Source organism: Bufo gargarizans, chromosome 8, assembly GCF_014858855.1.
Source record: "Bufo gargarizans isolate SCDJY-AF-19 chromosome 8, ASM1485885v1, whole genome shotgun sequence".
Classification (NCBI taxonomy): Eukaryota; Metazoa; Chordata; class Amphibia; order Anura; family Bufonidae; genus Bufo; species Bufo gargarizans.
Window position 1 is genome coordinate 122364412 of NC_058087.1, and position 22418 is coordinate 122386829.

The 22418-nt window shown below is 48.4% G+C and overlaps 1 protein-coding gene across 1 annotated transcript in view; it reads right to left on the reverse strand.

Moving 5' to 3' along the window:
• Nucleotides 1-22418, reverse strand: part of LOC122944426 (sphingosine-1-phosphate lyase 1-like) — a 193223-nt gene that overhangs the window by 25009 nt on the left and 145796 nt on the right. Inside the window, exons 10-11 of the mRNA XM_044302666.1 lie at nt 22044-22142; nt 7290-7436 (exon numbers count right to left, since the gene is read on the reverse strand). Of these exons, the coding sequence (XP_044158601.1) occupies nt 7290-7436; nt 22044-22142 (246 nt within the window). The remainder of the gene's footprint in view (nt 1-7289; nt 7437-22043; nt 22143-22418) is intronic.

Consider the following 22418-nt stretch of genomic DNA (forward strand, 5'->3'; position numbering starts at 1 on the left):
TCTGAGGAGCAATCATCAGGGGAAGCAAAATGGCCGCTGTCCCATTAGTTCACACAAAACCTGTCCTGATCACACATGAGGACAAGTGACTTAAAAAGTTCCTTCACAACACTGAGGTAAAGAGCTGCCTCATTCTCCTCTCTGGTCTACTTGTCAGGGATTTTGGTCCTGAATACAGATAAGAACTTTAGTTGAATCTCTGGAGAATTAAATTCATGAGGAGACTTGAAGTACAGAGAGGATAACCAGGACAGACTGTGGTAATGTGTTACAAGGGCTGCCTCATCCGGCACTGATGGGCAGGATTTAGCGCTGCCCTAGCCAGTAAATAAAAGAGCCTGCGCCCTGTGTGACCTAGCACAGGGCAAGGGAGCGCATCGGAGCATGGGATGCTAGCCTCGGGGCTGCCGGGATGAAAATAAGGGTATGTCCGGGTTCAGCTCTAAACCCGGACAACCCCTTTAAGTTACTCAAAACTGATTTTACAAACTTTGTTAATCCTTTAGGTGTTCCACAAGAATTAGAGGAAAATGGAGATTACATTTCTAAATTTCAGTTTTTTGGCAGATTTTAAATTTTAATCAATTTTCATCGAGGGTTAACAGCCAAACAAAACTCAATATTTATTACCCTGATTCTGTAGTTTACAGAAACACCCCACATGTGGTTGTAAACTGATGTAAGGGCACACGGCAGGTCGTAGAAGAAAAGGAGTGCCATATGGTTTCTGGAATGCAGATTTTGCTGGACTGGTTTTTAGATGTCCAATTTGAAGCCCCCCAGATGCACCTTACAATAGAAACTCCCAAAAAGTGACAGCATTTGTTAAACTAGGGGATAAGGTGCCAGTTTTATTGGTACTATTTTAGACTAGATATGATTTTTAAATTGCTCTATTTTAAGTTTTTTGTGAGGCAAGGTAACCACAGTTTTTATTTTTTACAACATTCATCTGACAGGGTAGATCATGTGATATTTTTATAAAGCAGGTTGTTACGGATGCAATGATATCAAATATGTCTACTTTCTTTGTTTCAGTTTTACATAATAAAGCATTTTTGAAAAAATATATATTTTTGTGTCTCCATTGTCTGAACGCCTTATTTTATTTTTTCTGCTGATAGTCTTCTGCAGGGGCTCGTTTTTTGCAGGAAGAGTTGATGTTTTTATTAGTACCATTTTTGGGTACATATGATTTTTTGAACATTCATTATTACACTTTATGAGGCAAGGTGACCAAAAAATTGGTAATTTTGGCACAGTTTTTATTTATTTATTTTTACAGCGTTCACCTGAGGGGTTAGGTCATGTGACATTTTTATAGAGCAGTCGCAATACCTAAAAATGGTGGCAATACCTAAAAATGTGTACTTTATTTATTTAAGTTTTTGAAACAAAAAAAAAATAATTAAATGTTTTAGTGTCTCCATAGTCGAGAGTCAGTTTTTTTTTTGGGGGGGGGGGAGAGATTATCTTAGGTAGGGTCTCATTTATTGCGGTACGAGGTGATGGTTTGATTGGTACTATTTTGGGGGCATATGCCTTTTTGATCACATTTTTGTGATGTAAGGTGACCAAAAAATTGATTTTTGCACTTACTGTAAAATCCTTCTCGTTTGATACATTGGGGGACACAGCACCATATGTATATGCCCAGCTGTCACTAGGAGGCTGACACTAGAAAGGAAATTTGTTGGCTCCACCCAAATAGGTTATACCCTCTGCACAGACACTAAACTAACCAGTTGGTCCGAAAGCAGTAGGAGCATCAAAAACCAGACGAACAATGACATCAACATGTCCTAAACCAGAAAGAGGACTATTATCTAAGTGTCGGGGAACCCGGAAAACCTGAGCGAAGAAAAAAACAACAGGGGTGGGATCTGTGTCCCCAATGCATCCAACGAGAAAAGGATTTTATGGTAAGTACAAAAATCAATTTTTCTTTTGAATGGCATTTCACAATGGAAGAAACAGCCATGCGAAGAACCTAGCACACAGCCGATTGCAGAACCTTGCGACCCAAACTGGCATCAGCAAAGGCCAAGGAATGGATATGGTAGAACCTGGAAAATGTGTGAACTGAGGCCCAGGTGGCGGCCTTGCAGACCTGTGAAGCAGAGGCTAGCTCGACCGCCCTAGTGGAGTGAGCGCTCAACCGGAAGGGAGGCTCACGACCCTTCGCTACATAGTCTTCCTTGACAGCGACCTAATCCAATGGGAGATGGTAGCTTTGGAGGCTTGTAAACCCTTACGTGAGCCCTCAGGGACGACAAAGAGAGAGTCAGACCAATGCAAGGACTCAGTTGACTGGAGATACAGCCGGAGTGCCTGAACCACATGCAGAGGGTGGAGAGACCGCTCTCTGGGGTGAGAAGGGTTGGGGCAAAATGAAGGCAGGACAATTTCCTCATTAATGTGGAAGGAAGAAACCACCATGGAAAGAAAGTAAGGAACTGGGCGCAAATCAACCTTGTCCTGGTGAAAAAACAAAAAGGGGGACTGACAAGAGAGCGCCGCCAGCTCGGAGACTCTGCAAATGGAACTAATCGCGACTAAAAACGCAACTTTAAAGGAGACATAAGAAACGGAGACCTCCTTCAAGGGCTCAAAGGGAGAGGACTGAAGGGCACCTAGGACCAAAGCCAGAGAACGGAAGAGAGGGACGCGATGCGCCACCCCCTGGAGGAAAGTCTTCACCTAGCAACGAGGAGCCAAGGGCCTTTGGAAAAGGACAGACAAGGCCGAGACTTGACCCTTAAGGAGGCCAGGCGAAAACCCTTCACAAGGCCGGCCTTAAGAAAGGCAAGAATCCTAAGGACGGAAATAAGGAGAGGGTGAACCTCGCCAGATTCACACCAAGCAAAATAAGCCTTCCAGGTACGGTGGTAAATTCTGGCCGACTGGGATTTACATGCATGAAGCATAGTCTGGATGACAGATGCAGAGAGATCGCGGAACCTCAGGACTGTGGCCTCAACGGCCACGCTGTTAAATGAAACAGAGGTAAACTCGGGTAGAATAGCGGACCTTGTGAAAGGAGGTTGGGACACAGAGGTATCCCCCAAGGGGCGTTGGCGAGCAGGAAGACGAGGTCTGCGTACCACGACCTGCAGGGCCAGTCCGGATCTACCAATATCTCCGGGACTCGATCCATCTTGAGGCGCTTGAGTACCTGAGGAAGAAGCGGAAGGGGAGGGAAGAGATATAGTTGACTGAATTGGGGCCACTGGAGCACCAAGGTGTCTGCTGCCAGAGCCTGAGTATCTCGAGACCTGGCGATGTAAAGCAGAAGCTTGTGGTTCAGACGGGAGGCGAAGAGATCCACGTCTGGAGTTCCCCAATGCTGACAGAGTTGTAGAAACACCTCTGGATGGAAAGACCACTCGCCCGGGTCGAGGCACTGGCGAGTGAGGAAGTCGGCTGCCCAATTGTTGACTCCGGGGATGTAGACAGCGGAGAGAGCGGGAACGTGTCCCTCGGCCCACCGCAGGATGCCAGAGGCTTCCTTCAGGACTGCCGTACTTCTGGTGCCCCCCTGGTGGTTCAGATAAGCCACCGCTGTGGAGTTGTCCATATGAATCCAGACAGTAAGACCGCGGAGGATGAGAGTCCAACAGTACAGGGCTAGGTAAATAGCCCTGAGTTCCAGAATATTGATCTGTAGGGAGCTCTCCCGTATCGACCACTGACCCTGGGCTGTGAGAGACCCGAAGACTGCCCCCAAAACTGCCAGGCTGGCATCTTTGGAGATCACCTGCCAATGGGGGTGGGGAGGATCCACTGAGGGAGATGGTTAGCGAGTTCAGCCACCAGCGCAAGTCCCCGCGGACCTGAGGGGACAGGAGGATCGGGCGAGACTTGTTCCACTGGGCAAGGATTGAGAGCTGAAGGGACCGGGTGTGGAATTGAGCGTAAGGAATTGCCTTGAAGATGGCAACCATCCGGCCCAGGACACGCATGCACACCCTGATAAACAGAAAAGACAGCTCGCGAAAGCAAGCCTTCCTGACTGGAGAGCCACAACCTTGTCCTGAGGAAGGAACACTCGGCCAAGACGAGTGTCGAGGACCGTGCCTAGGAATTCCATCCTCTGGCTGGGAACAAGGGAGGACTTTGAGTAATTCACCAGCCAGCTGAAATAAGACTGCACGGACAAGGTTATGTGGAGGCTGGACAGGTTGTCCTCCCAGGACGGAGCCTTCACCAGAAGATCATCCAGGTAGGGTATTATGGAAACTCCCCTGGCACGGAGAAGTGCGACAAGGGGAGTCAACACCTTGGTACAGACCCTCAGGGCAGACGCCAGGCCAAAGGGCAACGCCACAAATTGAAAATGCAGAGAACCTACCGCAAAGTGAAGGTACTTCAGATATGACTAAGCTACGGGGACATGCAAGTAGGCGTCTCAGATGTCAATGGACGACAGAAACTCACCCACCTCAAGGGAAGTAATCACCAACTTGAGGGACTCCATGTGAAAGTGGCGGAGACGGACAAAATAATTGAGTGCCTTCAAATCCAAAATGGGGCAAAGCGAACAGTCCTTCTAGGGAACGGTGAAGAGGTTCGAGTAAAACCCCTGAAAGCGTTTTGCAGTCGGGACGGGAACAATCACTTTGTGCACGTGAAGTGAATGAATGGCCTAAAAAAAAAAAAAAAAAAGCAGCCGCCCGGGAGGGGGACCTGCAAAGAAAAAAAAAGGGGGGTCAGTTAGCACATTCCAATGCGCAGGTGCACCTTGCTGTGGCTGAAAACACAAGGTAACAAATACAATGCGACAGCTCTCTGCAAACCAAATAAAGTACAAAAAAGTATTCTAATGCTAATGCTATGCTTATTATGTAGATTAGAGATGGTTGGCAAATACATTTTGAACAAAAGTATTTGGGCCCATCTGCCACATGTCAAGGGAGGGGAACCTGGGCGGTGTCGACTGGAAGAACCAACCCGTGGGAAGGGGGGAGAATTCTATCTTATATCCGGAGGAAACAACCTTTAGAACCCAGGCGTCGTCCATGCTTGCGCTCCATTGCTCCTGAAAGGAGAGCAACCGACCCCCGACTCGAGAGTGCAACTCGAGCGCGTGAAACCCGTCATGCAGATAACTGTTTTGCAGACTGAGGTTTGGAAGGCCTAGGGCGGGCATGCCATGAGGGCTTGGCCTTGAAGGAAGGCCGAACAGTCTTTTTATCCTGACAGGAAGCGGAATCCCGAAAGGAGCGAAAGCACTGAGATCGCAATGCACACATGTGGACAGCAGTGGTGGGGACGGTTCTGGGGTAGGAGATAACTTTTCCCACCCGTGGCCTCAGAAATTAGCTCCTCCAAGAATTTCCTGAAAAGCTTACCACCCAGGAAAGGGAGAGATATGAGCGCATTTTTGGAGGCGGCATCTGCCTCCCAGGCATGAAGCCAAACAGAGAGGCGGATGGCCACCGAGTTGGCAGCCAACCTGTTAGAGCGGCTTGCCGATTCCAGGGAAGCATCACAAAAGGTAACAGGATGCCTGGAGAAGATGAGAAGCAAGGATATGGAGCTCCCCCTGAGTGGAATCCTGGGGTAAAGACCGAACAAGCTGTTTGGCCCATAACAGACAGGCCTTAGCCACCCATGACGCAGCAAAGGACGGGACAGATAGCGGAATCCGCTGTGACAAATGCAGACTTGGACCAAGAGTCAGTCTTCCTGTCCAACGGATCAGACAAGAAGGCCGCGTCGGCCAAAATAAGGGTGGTAGCCTTAGCAAGTAGGGCCACTTGTGGGTCTAGCTGAGGAGGGACAGACCACATCTAAATGGGCTCCTCTGAAAAGGGAAAAAAGGGCGCCCAAGCTCTTGGCGGGCTGAAGACGCCTACCCAAGTTACGCCACTTCTTGGCCAGGAGTGTGTCCAGATCCGCGTTGTTAGAGAAAACCAAAGCGGGGCACCTGGAACGGCGGAATGATACGGATTCCTGAGCCAAAGAGGAGGGTTTGGTTTTCCTGCATGTGAAGAGCATTTCTAACTGCCCTGATGAGATCCTGCATGGCCGCAGACAGGGCTCTGCTCTGCTCTGATCCGTAAACAGAGTCAAAGGTGTCCCCTGACGTGGCGGAAGGCAGCAGGGGAGGCTTCGTCGCCAGCTTTAGACATGTCCTGGAAGAGACCTGAGGATGCTGAGCGGGACATGCTGTCTGAACGTGAGCATGCCCTATCCACTGAGGAGCCCCTGGGAGGAACAGAGGTGGCTGCAATTTGGGCAGGCATGCTGTCGAGCGACTCAACCATGGATTGGGAGAGTCGGGCCAGGTTACATATGGTGAAGAAAAAGCCAGGGCCTTGATTAATGGCGCGGCCGGGAAAAGAGAGCCGCCGGTGGGGGGGAACCGCGGGAGACCAGGGGCTCTCCAGAACGAAAAGAAAAACAGGAGAGGGGGGCACCTGGGGAGAAGCAACACTCAGGGAGGGAAAAAAATGGGGCAAACAGAGCACCAGGAGCCCGAGGACAGGGACGGAAAGATGCGGCCTAGAAGCCGGGGAGTAAAGTAAAAAGAGGGCCTGAACTAATAAAGAGTGGGTGAACAAGGCCCCCCAAGTGGCGAGTAGACTCCCCCCCAGAAGAAAACGGGGGGAAAAGGGGACCCTGACAGGCCCCCCAAATAAGGACTCCCACCCCCAGACCAGAGGAGGGGGAACTAATCCTAAACCCCGTGGAACAGGGACGCATAGTAAGGGGACAGGGGAGAATACTCACCGTCCAGCATCTCCAGGCGCGGCAGGGTCACTCCTTCGGCAAACTCGTCACGGGTGTGGAATTGCCGGCGTGCCATTGCTGAGTCAGCATGGGGGACTGGGGGATTGGTGAGGTACTCAGAGCACTCGCCCGCAGGGGGTGCAACTAAAGTGGATATCCACGATGGAGGAAATTTTTATTTTTATTTTTTTACTTGAATTTTTTAATTTTTTTAAACTTTTTATTTTAAGCTTTATTTCTCTTCCACTCTGGGACTTCAACTTTTGGTGGTCTGATCCATTCTGCAATGCATTACAATACATCTGTACTGTAATGCATTGCCTGTAATACACTAACAGGTTACCTAGGAGACCCAGCCTGAGGCTGGATCTCCTGGGCACCCGTAGAAGGCAGGTCCCAATGCCGTTTCATTTTTTAAAATTCCTGAAGAACCCCTTTAACTAATGAACCTTTCTGTAAAAATAGCAGTTATAGCGAGTTTACTTAACATATACTACAGGTCATCAGGTGTGTCATGCTAAAAGAGGAAAGTACTTTTAACTTTATTATTGTACCTTATGAGTATCTGCCGAGATGCTTGTCACTCCTTTGACCCTAAAGTCAAATGGCGGAAGAGGAAAACCAGCTTTCTCCATGAATACAATGAGAAATCCAGCCAAACAGGCATCCACGTGAAAAGGGATGTTGTATTTAAGGGCCAGCTAAAGTTATTAAAAAATTAAAAAATTATACATATATATTAAATTAGAACAAAAGAACAAACTGAACATTTGATATAAAAGCCATTAAAACACAATTTTATATATACAGTAGTTGTTAACTCTTTTATGACCGGGCCAATTTTTGCTTTAGTTTTTTTCCTTTCTACCTTCTAAATGTCATGTTTTTTAACTTTTTATTCACATAGCCATATGAGGGCTTATATTTTGCAGGACAAGTTTCAATTTTAAAGGTGCCATTTTATATACCATATCTTGTATGGGAAAACTGAAAAAAATTATTGCGGGTAAACACAATTTTGGCGATACCAAATTTGTATAGTGTTTATTATGTTTTACTAGTTTAAAAACATGAAAACCTTTGAAAAATATAAATTCTTTGCATAGCCATTTTCTGACACTTTTTGTAGGGTGAACAATATATTTTATTGGTTCCATTTTGTGGTACTTACGACTTTTTGATCCCTTTTATAAAAAATTTGGGGAGTTTACGCTCATGAAAAATAGGTCGGACATTTCAAAACTTTTTTATATTGTTTATTTTTTATATGTAAAATCAGGAAAGGGGTTTTTTGGTCATTTTTTTTTAGTTCTCTCATGGGATTTGTACATGCAATCTTCTGATCGCTGTACCATTGACTGCTACAGAATAGTATTTTACAATATGGTTTTTATGACAGCTTAGTATGCAGCTTGCTGTGACAGCGCTGGGAGTTTTCACAAGGCCCCAGGCTGTCATAGTAAACAATTGTTACCCTGCCTTTTCACCATGCAGGCTCCGAATGGGGCACAGAAGGAGCCCTTCTTCCCTCTGTCTAACCCCAGACACTGCAGTCAATACTGAAGGCAACATCTAAGGGACTAAATGCCTAGTCACTGCCTGCAGGTGTCTGCTGTATTCTACAGATGGCACCCACAATGTATGGAGCGAGCCTATCGTGCAATCTAATGCATTTAGGGCTTAATACTGTAATTCTGCCATTTGCCTTTGGAAATAGCTGAAGACTAGGGTTGAGCGAACACAAACTGTGAAGTTCGGGTTCGTACCCGAACATTTCAGTAAAAGTTCAGGTTCGGTGTTTGGCGATTTAATGGCGCTTTTTGAAAGGCTGCAGGGCAGCCAATCAGCAAATGTTTAACTCGTGTGCCCTTAGAAGCCATCATAGCCATGCTTACTAATGGCATGGCTATGATTGACCAGTGCAGCATGTGACCCAGCCTCTATATAAGTTGGAGTCAAGTAGCGCCCCACTTCATTCAGCTCTTACAAGTGTAGGGATAGGACATATTCAAATATTTTTCTGTAAATTGCCTCTGTGCTCCATATGTGAGTGTAATCATCTGTTAGACCCTGGGAGGGGAAATCATTTATTTTTTTGCCAGAAAGTACCTTGGCAGCCTGCACTGCAAATCTGATAGTGAAATAAAATCAGTAAAGCCATATGTTTCACTGTGGGTGAAAAAAAATCATATATTTTTTTTCCATAAAATACCTGCGCTGCATTTGTGACAGTACAAAACAATCGTTAAATACTACTGTTATATTGTGGTTAAAAAAAAACCAAAAAAAACGCCCATTTCGTGCTAGATACGACATTTGCGGCCTTTGCTGCATTTCTGACAGTCCAATACAGCCGTTAAATACTGCTCTTATAATGTGGTTTAAAAAAAAAAAAACACCCTTTTTGTGCTAGATACTACATTTGCGACTTTTGCTGATGTTATAATGTTGATTGACAAATTAACATTTTTTGTGACCGTAAAGTAATTGTATAAAATTTGCTTGTCACGCTGTTGTGTGACCTCAAGAATTTTTTTCTCTTTATGACACCCGCACTGCCTTACTGTCAGTGAACTTAATTGTTGACTATTGGCGGTTACATTATCGCCTGACAAAAACAATCTGTTAGTTTGGTGTGTGAATGTAAAGGATGAGGATACGTTGGGACGTGGCTCTGGTCGTGGTGCTGCTTTTGTTGGTGGAGCTCCTGTTGCAGGGAGAGGACGTGGTCGATCTGTGCCATCTACACGCACAAGTGAAACACGTTCATCAGGTGCGAGTAGGCGACAGAACCTTCAGCGTTATTTGACATGGCCGAATGCGGCTCTATGAAATGGTCAGGCCAGAACAAGTACAGGTGATAGTAGATTGGGTGGCTGACAGTGCCTCCAGTTCCTACACATTATCTCCCACCCAGTCGTTTGCTGAAAGATCAGAGTTGGCACCTGCAGCCCATTACCATCAGTCTTTCACCTCACCCCCTTGCAAATCAGCCAAGCAGTCTGAGCCCCAAGTCATCCAGAAGTGGAAGAGATTGAGTGCACCGATGCCCAACCACTTATGTTTCAGGATGAGTACATGGGAGGACCACCGCAGCACGTCTCAGATGATGACGAAACATAGGTGCCAACTGCTGTGGCTTTCTGCAGTGTGCAGACCGACAAGGAGGGCAGGGGTAAGACTCGGTGGAAGATAATGTCCTCGACCCCACATGGAATAAAGTTCATGCGAGTGACCTGTCTAGTTTGGAGGAAGAGGCAGTGGTCACACAGAGCCACCAGCACAGCAAAAGAGGGAGCAGGGTGCAAAAGCGTAGTGGCCAGTCCCCTAGACAGTACGCCTGCTACTGCCCACCTCAGCATGGGGCCGTGCACACCAAAGCCAGCTCCAAGGAGTTCCCTGGCAAGGCAGCTCTTCAGACAATGTGCTGATGACAAGACACGCTGTGCAATCAGAGCCTGAAGCGAGGCATAAACGTTCTAAACCTGCATGACCAGGCATCTAAGTGCAAAGCACGAGCTGCAGTGGAGTAGACATCTCAAAAACAAAGAAAGGTCTCTGGCTCCTCCTGCTGCAGTCTCGGCCTCTTCATCCACCTCTGGAGTGACAGTGGCACCTGCCACCCCGCAAACAGGGGATGTGCCAGCAACGACATCAGCTGTCTATCTCCCAAACACTGGAGCGATCCCTGGCCCTGAATGCTAGCATTTCAAAATTCCTGGCCTTTAAAATGCTGTAATTTAGTCTGGTGGAGATGGCGTTTTAAAAACCTTATGGCGCTGGCTGTCCCACAGTAAGTTGTTCCCAGCTGCCACTACTTTTTCAGGCGAGCCATCCCTTGCCTGCACAACCAAGTGGGGGACAAAATCAGGTGTGCACTGCGCAACACCATCTGTGGCAAGGTCCACCTAACTACACATACGTGGACCAGTAAGCACGGTCAGGGACGTTATATCTCCCTAACAGAACACTGGGTAAATGCAATGGCGGCTGGGCCTAAGGCGGATAGCAGTTTGGTGCATGTCCTTCCACCACCGAGGATTGCAGGGCGTTTTTCTTTGCCTCCTGTTACTCCTTCCTCCTACTCCACTTCCTCATCCTCTACCGCCTCCTTATCTGGTCAGTGTAACACCTTCACCACCAACTTCAGCACAGCCAGGGGTAAACGACAGCAGGCAGTTTTGAAACTTTTCTGTTTGGGGGACAAACCCCACACCGCGCAGGAGCTGTGGAAAGGCATGGAACAACAGACTGATGAGTGGTAAGTGCCAGTTAGCCTCAAGCCCGGCCTGGTGGTGTGCGATAATAGGCAAACTCTCGTAGCAGCTCTGGGCATAGCCGGTTTGACGCACATCTCTTGCCTGGCGCATGTGCCGAATTTGCGTTGTGCAGAGGTTCCAGAAAAATTACCCCAATATGTCAGAGCTGCTGCAGAAAGTGCGGGCCATCTGTGCGCGCTCTCACCCTGCTGCTGCTTGCCTGTCAGTGCTGCAGCGTAACTTCGGCCTTCCCGCTCACCGCCTCATATGCGACGTGCCCACAAGGTGGAACTCCACCCTGCACATGCTGGCCAGACTGTGCGAGTAGCAGCAGGCGATAGTGGAGTTTCAACTGCAGCACGCACGGGTGAGTCGCTCTGCGGAACAGCACCACTTCACCAGCAATGAGTGGGCCTTCATGCGAGACCTGTGTGCCTTGTTGCGCTGTTTTGAGTACGCCACCAACATGGCCAGTGCCTATGACCCCGTTCTCAGTGTTACTATCCCACTTCTGTGCCTCCTTGAAAAAAAATCTTTGGGCGATGATGGAAGAGGATGTGGCACAGGAGGAGGAGGAAGAGGGATCATCTACAAGGGTTTCAGGCCAGTCATTCACAAGTGGCTCCACCAACATACGCCAGGTACACAATTGTCCAGCCAGGGTACAGTTCTGGAGGATGACAAGGTGGAGGATGATGAGGAAGAGGAACCGTGTTCACAGCAGGGTGGCACCTAAACCAGCTCATGACCATCACTGGTGCATAGCTGGGGGGATACAGAGGACACCTCCCACAGAGGACAGCTTGTCATTGCCTCTGGGCAGCCTGGCACACATGAGGGATTACATGCTGCAGTGTCTCCACAATTACCGCAGGAGTTGGCCACATTCGAACTTGTGCTGATTACTGGGTGGCCACACAGCTGGATCCCTGTAACAAGGACAACGTACCGTCCTTAATTTCTGTCACTGGAGCGTGATCGTAAGATCCGCGAGTACAAGCGCATGCTGGTAGACACGCTGCTAATGGCATTCCCACCTGACAGCGGGTGCACAGTGGAAGCACAAGGCAAAGGCAGAGGTGGAGGAAGAGGTCGCCAATGCAGCTGGGGCAACGCCAGCACCTCAGGAGGCAGGGTTAGCATGGCCGAAATGTGGAAAAGCTTTGTCAGCATGGCACAACAACCAGCACCACCAGCTGATATGGAACGTCTTAGCAGGAGGCAGCATTTCAGCAACATAGTGGAGCGGTATGTGTGCACATGCCTACACGTACTGACTGATGGGTCTGCCACCTTCAACTTCTGGGTCTCCAAATTGGTCGCATGGCCTGAGCTTGCCCTTTACGCCTTGGAGGTGCTGGGCTGCCCTGCAGCCAGTCTATTGTCTGAACATTTTTTTTTTTTAGCACGGCAGGAGGGTGTTATCACAGACATGCGCAGCCACCTGTCCACAGCCAATGTGGACAAGCTCACGTTCATCAAAATGAACCAGGCAGGGATCCCAAAGGACTTGCATCCCAAAGGACTTGCCTGTACCTTGTGCAGATTAAACATGTATACCGGCCTCACCCAGCCATTGTTGTACGCCAGTGCACAATTTCTTAGTTTTATTTTTTATATTTCCCAATGTTTTGGCGTCTACCCAAATTTTAACAAAAATAAATAAATAACATAAAAAGCAAAACCAAAAATCAGTGTTGGCTACCTCCTCCTCCACCGCCGCTTCCACCTACACCGCCACATCCACCGCCTCCTCAACCTTCTGTTCCATATGGAACTCCTCCTCCTAGATCAAGATTATTATTTTTTATTTTTACGTATTTTATGTTATTTGAAGTCATTTCCCTATCCGCACTTGCCATGCTCTTAACCACAATTTTCTGGCTTTTGCAGCCCTCTAGCCCTTTCCAGTACTTTTTTAGAGCCATTTTAGTGCTCCAAAGTTCGGGTCCCCTTTTTTGCGGAGTTCGGCCGAACCCGTCGGCCCCGAACATCCAGGTGTCCGCTGAAGACATATTTACAGGCAAAACTCTACAAACGCAGCAGAACCAGAGAAAAGATGACCCTTATAATGCAAATCACTGGAGGAAACTCTGAAGGTTTTAATTCTGAAGCCTGCAAAACTGAACATGCAGCTCCAGGCTGTATTATCTACAGTAGCTCAGCACTAGGGATGAGCGAACTCGAACTGTATAGTTCGGGTTCGTACCGAATTTTGGGGTGTCCGTGACACGGACCCGAACCCGGACATTTTCGTAAAAGTCCGGGTTCGCGTTCGGTGTTCGTCGCTTTCTTGGCGCTTTTGTGACGCTTTTTGAAAGGCTGCAAAGCAGCCAATCAACAAGCGTCATACTACTTGCCCCAAGAGGCCGTCACAGCCATGCCTACTATTAGAATGGCTGTGATTGGCCAGAGCACCATGTGACCCAGCCTCTATTTAAGCTGGAGTCACATAGCGCCGCCCGTCACTCTGCTCTGATTAGCGTAGGGAGAGGTTGCGGCTGCGACAGTAGGGCGAGATTAGGCAGATTAACTCCTCCAAAGGACTTGATTAATCGATCGATCTGCAGCTGTGGGTCATTGAGCTGCTGAAATTCAATTGCTCACTGTTTTTAGGCTGCCCAGACCGTTTGTCAGTCACTTTTTTCTGGGGTGATCGGCGGCCATTTTGTGTCTTGTGGTGCGCCAGCACAAGCTGCGACCAAGTGCATTTAACCCTCAATGGTGTGGTTGTTTTTTGGCTAAAGCCTACATCAGGGTGAAGCTGTCACACCAAGTGCATTTAACCAGCAATAGTCTGTTTATTTTTTGGCCATATACTACATCAGGGGCAAGCTGCGCCCGTCACCAAGTGCATTTAACCCTCAGTAGTGTGGTTGGTCAAGCTGTCACACCAAGTGCATTTAACCAGCAATAGTCTGTTCATTTTTTGGCCATATACTACATCAGGGGCAAGCTGCGCCCGTCACCAAGTGCATTTAACCCTCAGTAGTGTGGTTGGTCAAGCTGTCACACCAAGTGCATTTAACCAGCAATAGTCTGTTCATTTTTTGGCCATATACTACACCAGGGGCAAGCTGCGCCCGTCACCAAGTGCATTTAACCCTCAGTAGTCTGGTTGGTCAAGCTGTCACACCAAGTGCATTTAACCAGCAATAGTCTGTTCATTTTTTGGCCATATACTACATCAGGGGCAAGCTGCGCCTGTCACCAAGTGCATTTAACCCTCAGTAGTGTGGTTGGTCAAGCTGTCACACCAAGTGCATTTAACCAGCAATAGTGTGGTTATTTTTTGGCCATATGCCAGTCTAATTCTGTCAGTAAATCCATACCGGTCACCCAGCGCCTAAATACTAGGCCTCAAATTTATATCCCGCTAAATCTGTCGTTACCGCTGTACTGTTCTGGCTGGGCAAGTTATTTAGTGTCCGTCAAAGCACATTTCTTGTTCTGGGTTGAAATACAATTCCCAATTTAGCAATTTCATAATTTAGTGGTTTCTGCTATATCAGAGCTATTTGAAATCTATCCCTAAAAGGGTATATAATATTCAAGGTGCACATAGGGTCATTCAGAATAACTTCACACACACGCTACTGTGCATTGCCAAGTCTAATTCTGTCAGTAAATCCATACCGGTCACCCAGCGCCTAAATACTAGGCCTCAAATTTATATCCCGCTAAATCTGTCGTTACCGCTGTACTGTTCTGGCTGGGCAAGTTATTTAGTGTCCGTCAAAGCACATTTTTTGTTCTGGGTTGAAATACAATTCCCAATTTAGCAATTTCCTAATTTAGTGGTTTCTGCTATATCAGAGCTATTTGAAATCTATCCCTAAAAGGGTATATAATATTCAAGGTGCACATAGGGTCATTCAGAATAACTTCACACACACACGCTACTGGGCATTTCCAAGTCTAATTCTGTCAGTAAATCCATACCGGTCACCCAGCGCCTAAATACTAGGCCTCAAATTTATATCCCGCTAAATCTGTCGTTACCGCTGTACTGTTGTGGCTGGGCAAGTTATTTAGTGTCCGTCAAAGCACATTTTTTGTTCTGGGTTAAAATACAATTCCCAATTTAGCAATTTCCTAATTTAGTGGTTTCTGCTGTAGCAGAGCTATTTGAAATCTATCCCTAAAAGGGTATATAATATTCAAGGTGCACATAGGGTCATTCAGAATAACTTCACACACACGCTACTGTGCATTTCCAAGTCTAATTCTGTCAGTAAATCTATACCGGTCACCCAGCGCCTAAATACTAGGCCTCAAATTTATATTCAGCTGAATTTGAATACAATACATTGGGCCAAATAATATTTTTGTTGTTGTGGTGAACGATAACAATGAGGAAAACATCTATTAAGGGACGCGGACGTGGACATGGTCGTGGTGGTGTTAGTGGACCCTCTGGTGCTGGGAGAGGACGTGGCCGTTCTGCCACATCCACACGTCCTAGTGTACCAACTACCTCAGGTCCCAGTAGCCGCCAGAATTTACAGCGATATATGGTGGGGCCCAATGCCGTTCTAAGGATGGTAAGGCCTGAGCAGGTACAGGCATTAGTCAATTGGGTGGCCGACAGTGGATCCAGCACGTTCACATTATCTCCCACCCAGTCTTCTGCAGAAAGCGCACAGATGGCGCCTGAAAACCAACCCCATCAGTCTGTCACATCACCCCCATGCATATCAGGGAAACTGTCTGAGCCTCAAGTTATGCAGCAGTCTCTTATGCTGTTTGAAGACTCTGCTGGCAGGGTTTCCCAAGGGCATCCACCTAGCCCTTCCCCAGCGGTGAAAGACATAGAATGCACTGACGCACAACCACTTATGTTTCCTGATGAGAACATGGGAATACCACCTCAGCACGTCTCTGATGATGACGAAACACAGGTGCCAACTGCTGCGTCTTTCTGCAGTGTGCAGACTGAACAGGAGGTCAGGGATCAAGACTGGGTGGAAGACGATGCAGGGGACGATGAGGTTCTAGACCCCACATGGAATGAAGGTCGTGCCACTGACTTTCACAGTTCGGAGGAAGAGGCAGTGGTGAGACCGAGCCAACAGCGTAGCAAAAGAGGGAGCAGTGGGCAAAAGCAGAACACCCGCCGCCAAGAGACTCCGCCTGCTACTGACCGCCGCCATCTGGGACCGAGCAACCCAAAGGCAGCTTCAAGGAGTTCCCTGGCATGGCACTTCTTCAAACAATGTGCTGATGTCAAGACCCGAGTGGTTTGCACGCTGTGCCATCAAAGCCTGAAGCGAGGCATTAACGTTCTGAACCTGAGCACAACCTGCATGACCAGGCACCTGCATGCAAAGCATGAACTGCAGTGGAGTAAACACCTTAAAACCAAGGAAGTCACTCAGGCTCCCCCTGCTACCTCTTCTGCTGCTGCCGCCTCGGCCTCTTCTGCTGCTGCCGCCTCGGCCTCTTCCTCCGCCTCTGGAGGAACGTTGGCACCTGCCGCCCAGCAAACAGGGGATGTACCACCAACACCACCACCACCTCCGTCACCAAGCGTCTCAACCATGTCACACGGCAGCGTTCAGCTCTCCATCTCACAAACATTTGAGAGAAAGCGTAAATTCCCACCTAGCCACCCTCGATCCCTGGCCCTGAATGCCAGCATTTCTAAACTACTTGCCTATGAAATGCTGTCATTTAGGCTGGTGGACACAGACAGCTTCAAACAGCTCGTGTCGCTTGCTGTCCCACAGTATGTTGTTCCCAGCCGCCACTACTTCTCCAAGAGAGCCGTGCCTTCCCTGCACAACCAAGTATCCGATAAAATCAAGTGTGCACTGCGCAACGCCATCTGTAGCAAGGTCCACCTAACCACAGATACGTGGACCAGTAAGCACGGCCAGGGACGCTATATCTCCCTAACTGCACACTGGGTAAATGTAGTGGCAGCTGAGCCCCAGGCGGAGAGCTGTTTGGCGCACGTCCTTCCGCCGCCAAGGATCGCAGGGCAACATTCTTTGCCTCCTGTTGCCACCTCCTCCTTCTCGGCTTCCTCCTCCTCTTCTTCCACCTGCTCATCCAGTCAGCCACACACCTTCACCACCAACTTCAGCACAGCCCGCGGTAAACGTCAGCAGGCCATTCTGAAACTCATATGTTTGGGGGACAGGCCCCACACCGCACAGGAGTTGTGGCGGGGTATAGAACAACAGACCGACGAGTGGTTGCTGCCGGTGAGCCTCAAGCCCGGCCTGGTGGTGTGTGATAATGGGCGAAATCTCGTTGCAGCTCTGGGACTAGCCAGTTTGACGCACATCCCTTGCCTGGCACATGTGCTGAATTTGGTGGTGCAGAAGTTCATTCACAACTACCCCGACATGTCAGAGCTGCTGCATAAAGTGCGGGCCGTCTGTTCGCTCTTCCGTCGTTCACATCCTGCCGCTGCTCGCCTGTCTGCGCTACAGCGTAACTTCGGCCTTCCCGCTCACCGCCTCATATGCGACGTGCCCACCAGGTGGAACTCCACCTTGCACATGCTGGATAGACTGTGCGAGCAGCAGCAGCCCATAGTGGAGTTTCAGCTGCAGCACGCACGGGTCAGTCGCACTGCGGAACAGCACCACTTCACCACCAATGACTGGGCCTCCATGCGAGACCTGTGTGCCCTGTTGCGCTGTTTCGAGTACTCCACCAACATGGCCAGTGGCGATGACGCCGTTATCAGCGTTACAATACCACTTCTATGTCTCCTTGAGAAAACACTTAGGGCGATGATGGAAGAGGAGGTGGCCCAGGAGGAGGAGGAGGAGGAAGAGGGGTCATTTTTAGCACTTTCAGGCCAGTCTCTTCGAAGTGACTCAGAGGGAGGTTTTTTGCAACAGCAGAGGCCAGGTACAAATGTGGCCAGCCAGGGCCCACTACTGGAGGACGAGGAGGACGAGGATGAGGAGGAGGTGGAGGAGGATGAGGATGAAGCATGATCACAGCGGGGTGGCACCCAACGCAGCTCGGGCCCATCACTGGTGCGTGGCTGGGGGGAAAGGCAGGACTATGACGATACGCCTCCCACAGAGGACAGCTTGTCCTTACCCCTGGGCAGCCTGGCACACATGAGCGACTACATGCTGCAGTGCCTGCGCAACGACAGCAGAGTTGCCCACATTTTAACGTGTGCGGACTACTGGGTTGCCACCCTGCTGGATCCACGCTACAAAGACAATGTGCCCACCTTACTTCCTGCACTGGAGCGTGATAGGAAGATGCGCGAGTACAAGCGCACGTTGGTAGACGCGCTACTGAGAGCATTCCCAAATGTCACAGGGGAACAAGTGGAAGCCCAAGGCCAAGGCAGAGGAGGAGCAAGAGGTCGCCAAGGCAGCTGTGTCACGGCCAGCTCCTCTGAGGGCAGGGTTAGCATGGACAGAGATGTGGAAAAGTTTTGTCAACACGCCACAGCTAACTGCACCACCACCTGATACGCAACGTGTTAGCAGGAGGCAACATTTCACTAACATGGTGGAACAGTACTTGTGCACACCCCTCCACGTACTGACTGATGGTTCGGCCCCATTCAACTTCTGGGTCTCTAAATTGTCCACGTGGCCAGAGCTAGCCTTTTATGCCTTGGAGGTGCTGGCCTGCCCGGCGGCCAGCGTTTTGTCTGAACGTGTATTCAGCACGGCAGGGGGCGTCATTACAGACAAACGCAGCCGCCTGTCTACAGCCAATGTGGACAAGCTGACGTTCATAAAAATGAACCAGGCATGGATCCCACAGGACCTGTCCGTCCCTTGTCCAGATTAGACATTAACTACCTCCCCTTAACCATATATTATTGTACTCCAGGGCACTTCCTCATTTAATCCTATTTCTATTTTCATTTTACCATTATATTGCGAGGCTACCCAAAGTTGAATGAACCTCTCCTCTGTCTAGGTTCCGGGGCCTAAATATATGCCAATGGACTGTTCCAATGTTGGGTGACGTGAAGCCTGATTCTCTGCTATGACATGCAGACTAATTCTCTGCTGACATGAAGCCAGATTGTCTGTTATGGGACCTCTCTCCTCTGCCTGGGTGCTGGGCCTAAATATCTGACAATGGACTGTTGCAGTGGTGGCTGACGTGAAGCCTGATTTTCTGCTATGACATGCAGACTGATTCTCTGCTGACATAAAGCCAGATCCTCTGTTACGGGACCTCTCTCCTCTGCCTGGGTGCTGGGCCTAAATATATGCCAATGGACTGTTGCACTGGTGGCTGACGTGAAGCCTGATTCTCTGCTTTGACATGCAGACTAATTCTCTGCTGACATAAAGACAGATTCTCTGTTACGGGACCTCTCTCCTCTGCCTGTGTGCTGGGCCTAAATATATGCCAATGGACTGTTGCAGTGGTGGCTGACGTGAAGCCTTATTCTCTGCTTTGACATGCAGACTAATTCTCTGCTGACATGAAGACAGATTCTCTGTTACGGGACCTCTCTCCTCTGCCTGTGTGCTGGGCCTAAATATATGCCAATGGACTGTTGCAGTGGTGGCTGACGTGAAGCCTGATTCTCTGCTATGACATGCAGACTAATTCTCTGCTGACATGAAGACAGATTCTCTGTTACGGGACCTCTCTCCTCTGCCTGGGTGCTGGGCCTAAATATCTGACAATGGACTGTTGCATTGGTGGCTGACGTGAAGCCTGATTCTCTGCTATGATATGAAGACTGATTCTCTGCTGACATGAAGCCAGATTGTCTGTTACGGGACCTCTCTCCTCTGCCTGGGTGCTGGGCCTAAATATCTGACAATGGACTGTTGCATTGGTGGCTGACGTGAAGCCTGATTCTCTGCTATGACATGCAGACTGATTCTCTGCTGACATGAAGCCAGATTGTCTGTTACGGGACCTCTCTCCTCTGCCTGGGTGCTGGGCCTAAATATCTGACAATGGACTGTTGCATTGGTGGCTGACGTGAAGCCTGATTCTCTGCTATGATATGAAGACTGATTCTCTGCTGACATGAAGCCAGATTGTCTGTTACGGGACCTCTCTCCTCTGCCTGGGTGCTGGGCCTAAATATCTGACAATGGACTGTTGCATTGGTGGCTGACGTGAAGCCTGATTCTCTGCTATGATATGAAGACTGATTCTCTGCTGACATGAAGCCAGATTGTATGTTACGGGACCTCTCTCCTCTGCCTGGGTGCTGGGCCTAAATATCTGACAATGGACTGTTGCATTGGTGGCTGACGTGAAGCCTGATTCTCTGCTATGATATGAAGACTGATTCTCTGCTGACATGAAGCCAGATTCTCTGTTACGGGACCTCTCTCCTCTGCCTGTGTGCTGGGCCTAAATATATGCCAATGGACTGTTGCAGTGGTGGCTGACGTGAAGCCTGATTCTCTGCTATGACATGCAGACTAATTCTCTGCTGACATGAAGACAGATTCTCTGTTACGGGACCTCTCTCCTCTGCCTGGGTGCTGGGCCTAAATATCTGACAATGGACTGTTGCATTGGTGGCTGACGTGAAGCCTGATTCTCTGCTATGATATGAAGACTGATTCTCTGCTGACATGAAGCCAGATTCTCTGTTCCGGGACCTCTCTCCTCTGCCTGGGTGCTGGGCCTAAATATCTGACAATGGACTGTTGCATTGGTGGCTGACGTGAAGCCTGATTCTCTGCTATGACATGCAGACTGATTCTCTGCTGACGTGAAGCCAGATTGTCTGTTACGGGACCTCTCTCCTCTGCCTGGGTGCTGGGCCTAAATATCTGACAATGGACTGTTGCATTGGTGGCTGACGTGAAGCCTGATTCTCTGCTATGATATGAAGACTGATTCTCTGCTGACATGAAGCCAGATTGTCTGTTACGGGACCTCTCTCCTCTGCCTGGGTGCTGGGCCTAAATATCTGACAATGGACTGTTGCATTGGTGGCTGACGTGAAGCCTGATTCTCTGCTATGATATGAAGACTGATTCTCTGCTGACATGAAGCCAGATTGTCTGTTACGGGACCTCTCTCCTCTGCCTGGGTGCTGGGCCTAAATATTTGACAATGGACTGTTGTAGTGGTGGCTGACGTGAAGCCTGATTCTCTGCTATGATATGAAGACTGATTCTCTGCTGACATGAAGCCAGATTCTCTGTTACGGGACCTCTCTCCTCTGCCTGGGTGCCGGGGCCTAAATATCTGAGAATGGACTGTTCCAGTGGTGGGTGACGTGAAGCCAGATTCTCTGCTATGGGACCTCTCTCCAATTGATTTTGGTTAATTTTTATTTATTTAATTTTAATTTTAATTCATTTCCCTATCCACATTTGTTTGCAGGGGATTTACCTACATGTTGCTGCCTTTTGCAGCCCTCTAGCCCTTTCCTGGGCTGTTTTACAGCCTTTTTAGTGCCGAAAAGTTCGGGTCCCCATTGACTTCAATGGGGTTCGGGTTCGGGACGAAGTTCGGATCGGGTTCGGATCCCGAACCCGAACATTTTCGGGAAGTTCGGCCGAACTTCTGGAACCCGAACATCCAGGTGTCCGCTCAACTCTACTCAGCACCAGTGCCGGATGTGTTTGGAAACATATGCTGGCATTTATCAATGGTTATTTAGACTTAAAGGGGTTGTGCCAAGCTAAAAGAAAAAAAAATATCATGGGAATGGGGGTCCCGTGTGCTCATATGGATAGAGCAGCTTATGTCTGCTGCCACTCAAGTCACTATCTATGGGACTGATGTAAATAGCCAAGCGCTGTACTCTACCATCTTCGGCAGTACCACAGAGAATGAACAGAGTGGTAGCGGACATGCTGCCATCCATACTGGCACAAGGGACCCCCATTCTCGTGATAAGTAGGGTCCCAGCAGCCATACAGTCACAGATCAGATACATTTCCCACCGCCAATGGAGGGAGGACAAGGCTAAACTCCCAGAACACAGAGTAGGTTTTATTATATATTTCTCAGTTATAACTGTTATATGAGACAAAATGGACCAAGGGAAAGGAGGAGATGAAGGGTGTAAGGATATTTGTTATTTTCTGCACATTTTGTGAGTTTAATATTTCAACTTACCTTAGCTAATTCTTCTATAGGATCAATAATACCATGTGAAAAATGTGGGGCAGAACAAACTAGCATCGCTGTGTTTTTCGAGATTGCTCTCCTCATAGCCTGCAATAAAAATTAATACACGTATGTGAATTCACTACACATGGAATCTATTTAGAAAAATGTATAATTATATATACAGTGGATATAAAAAGTCTACACACCCCTGTTAAAATGTCAGGTTTCTGTGATGTAAAAAAATGAGAAAAATAAATAATTTCAGAACTTTTTCCACCTTTAATGTGACCTATAAACTGTACAACTCAATTGAAAAACAAACTGAAATCTTTTAGGTAGAAATAAGAAAAAAATATATATAACAATAAAATATGGTGCATG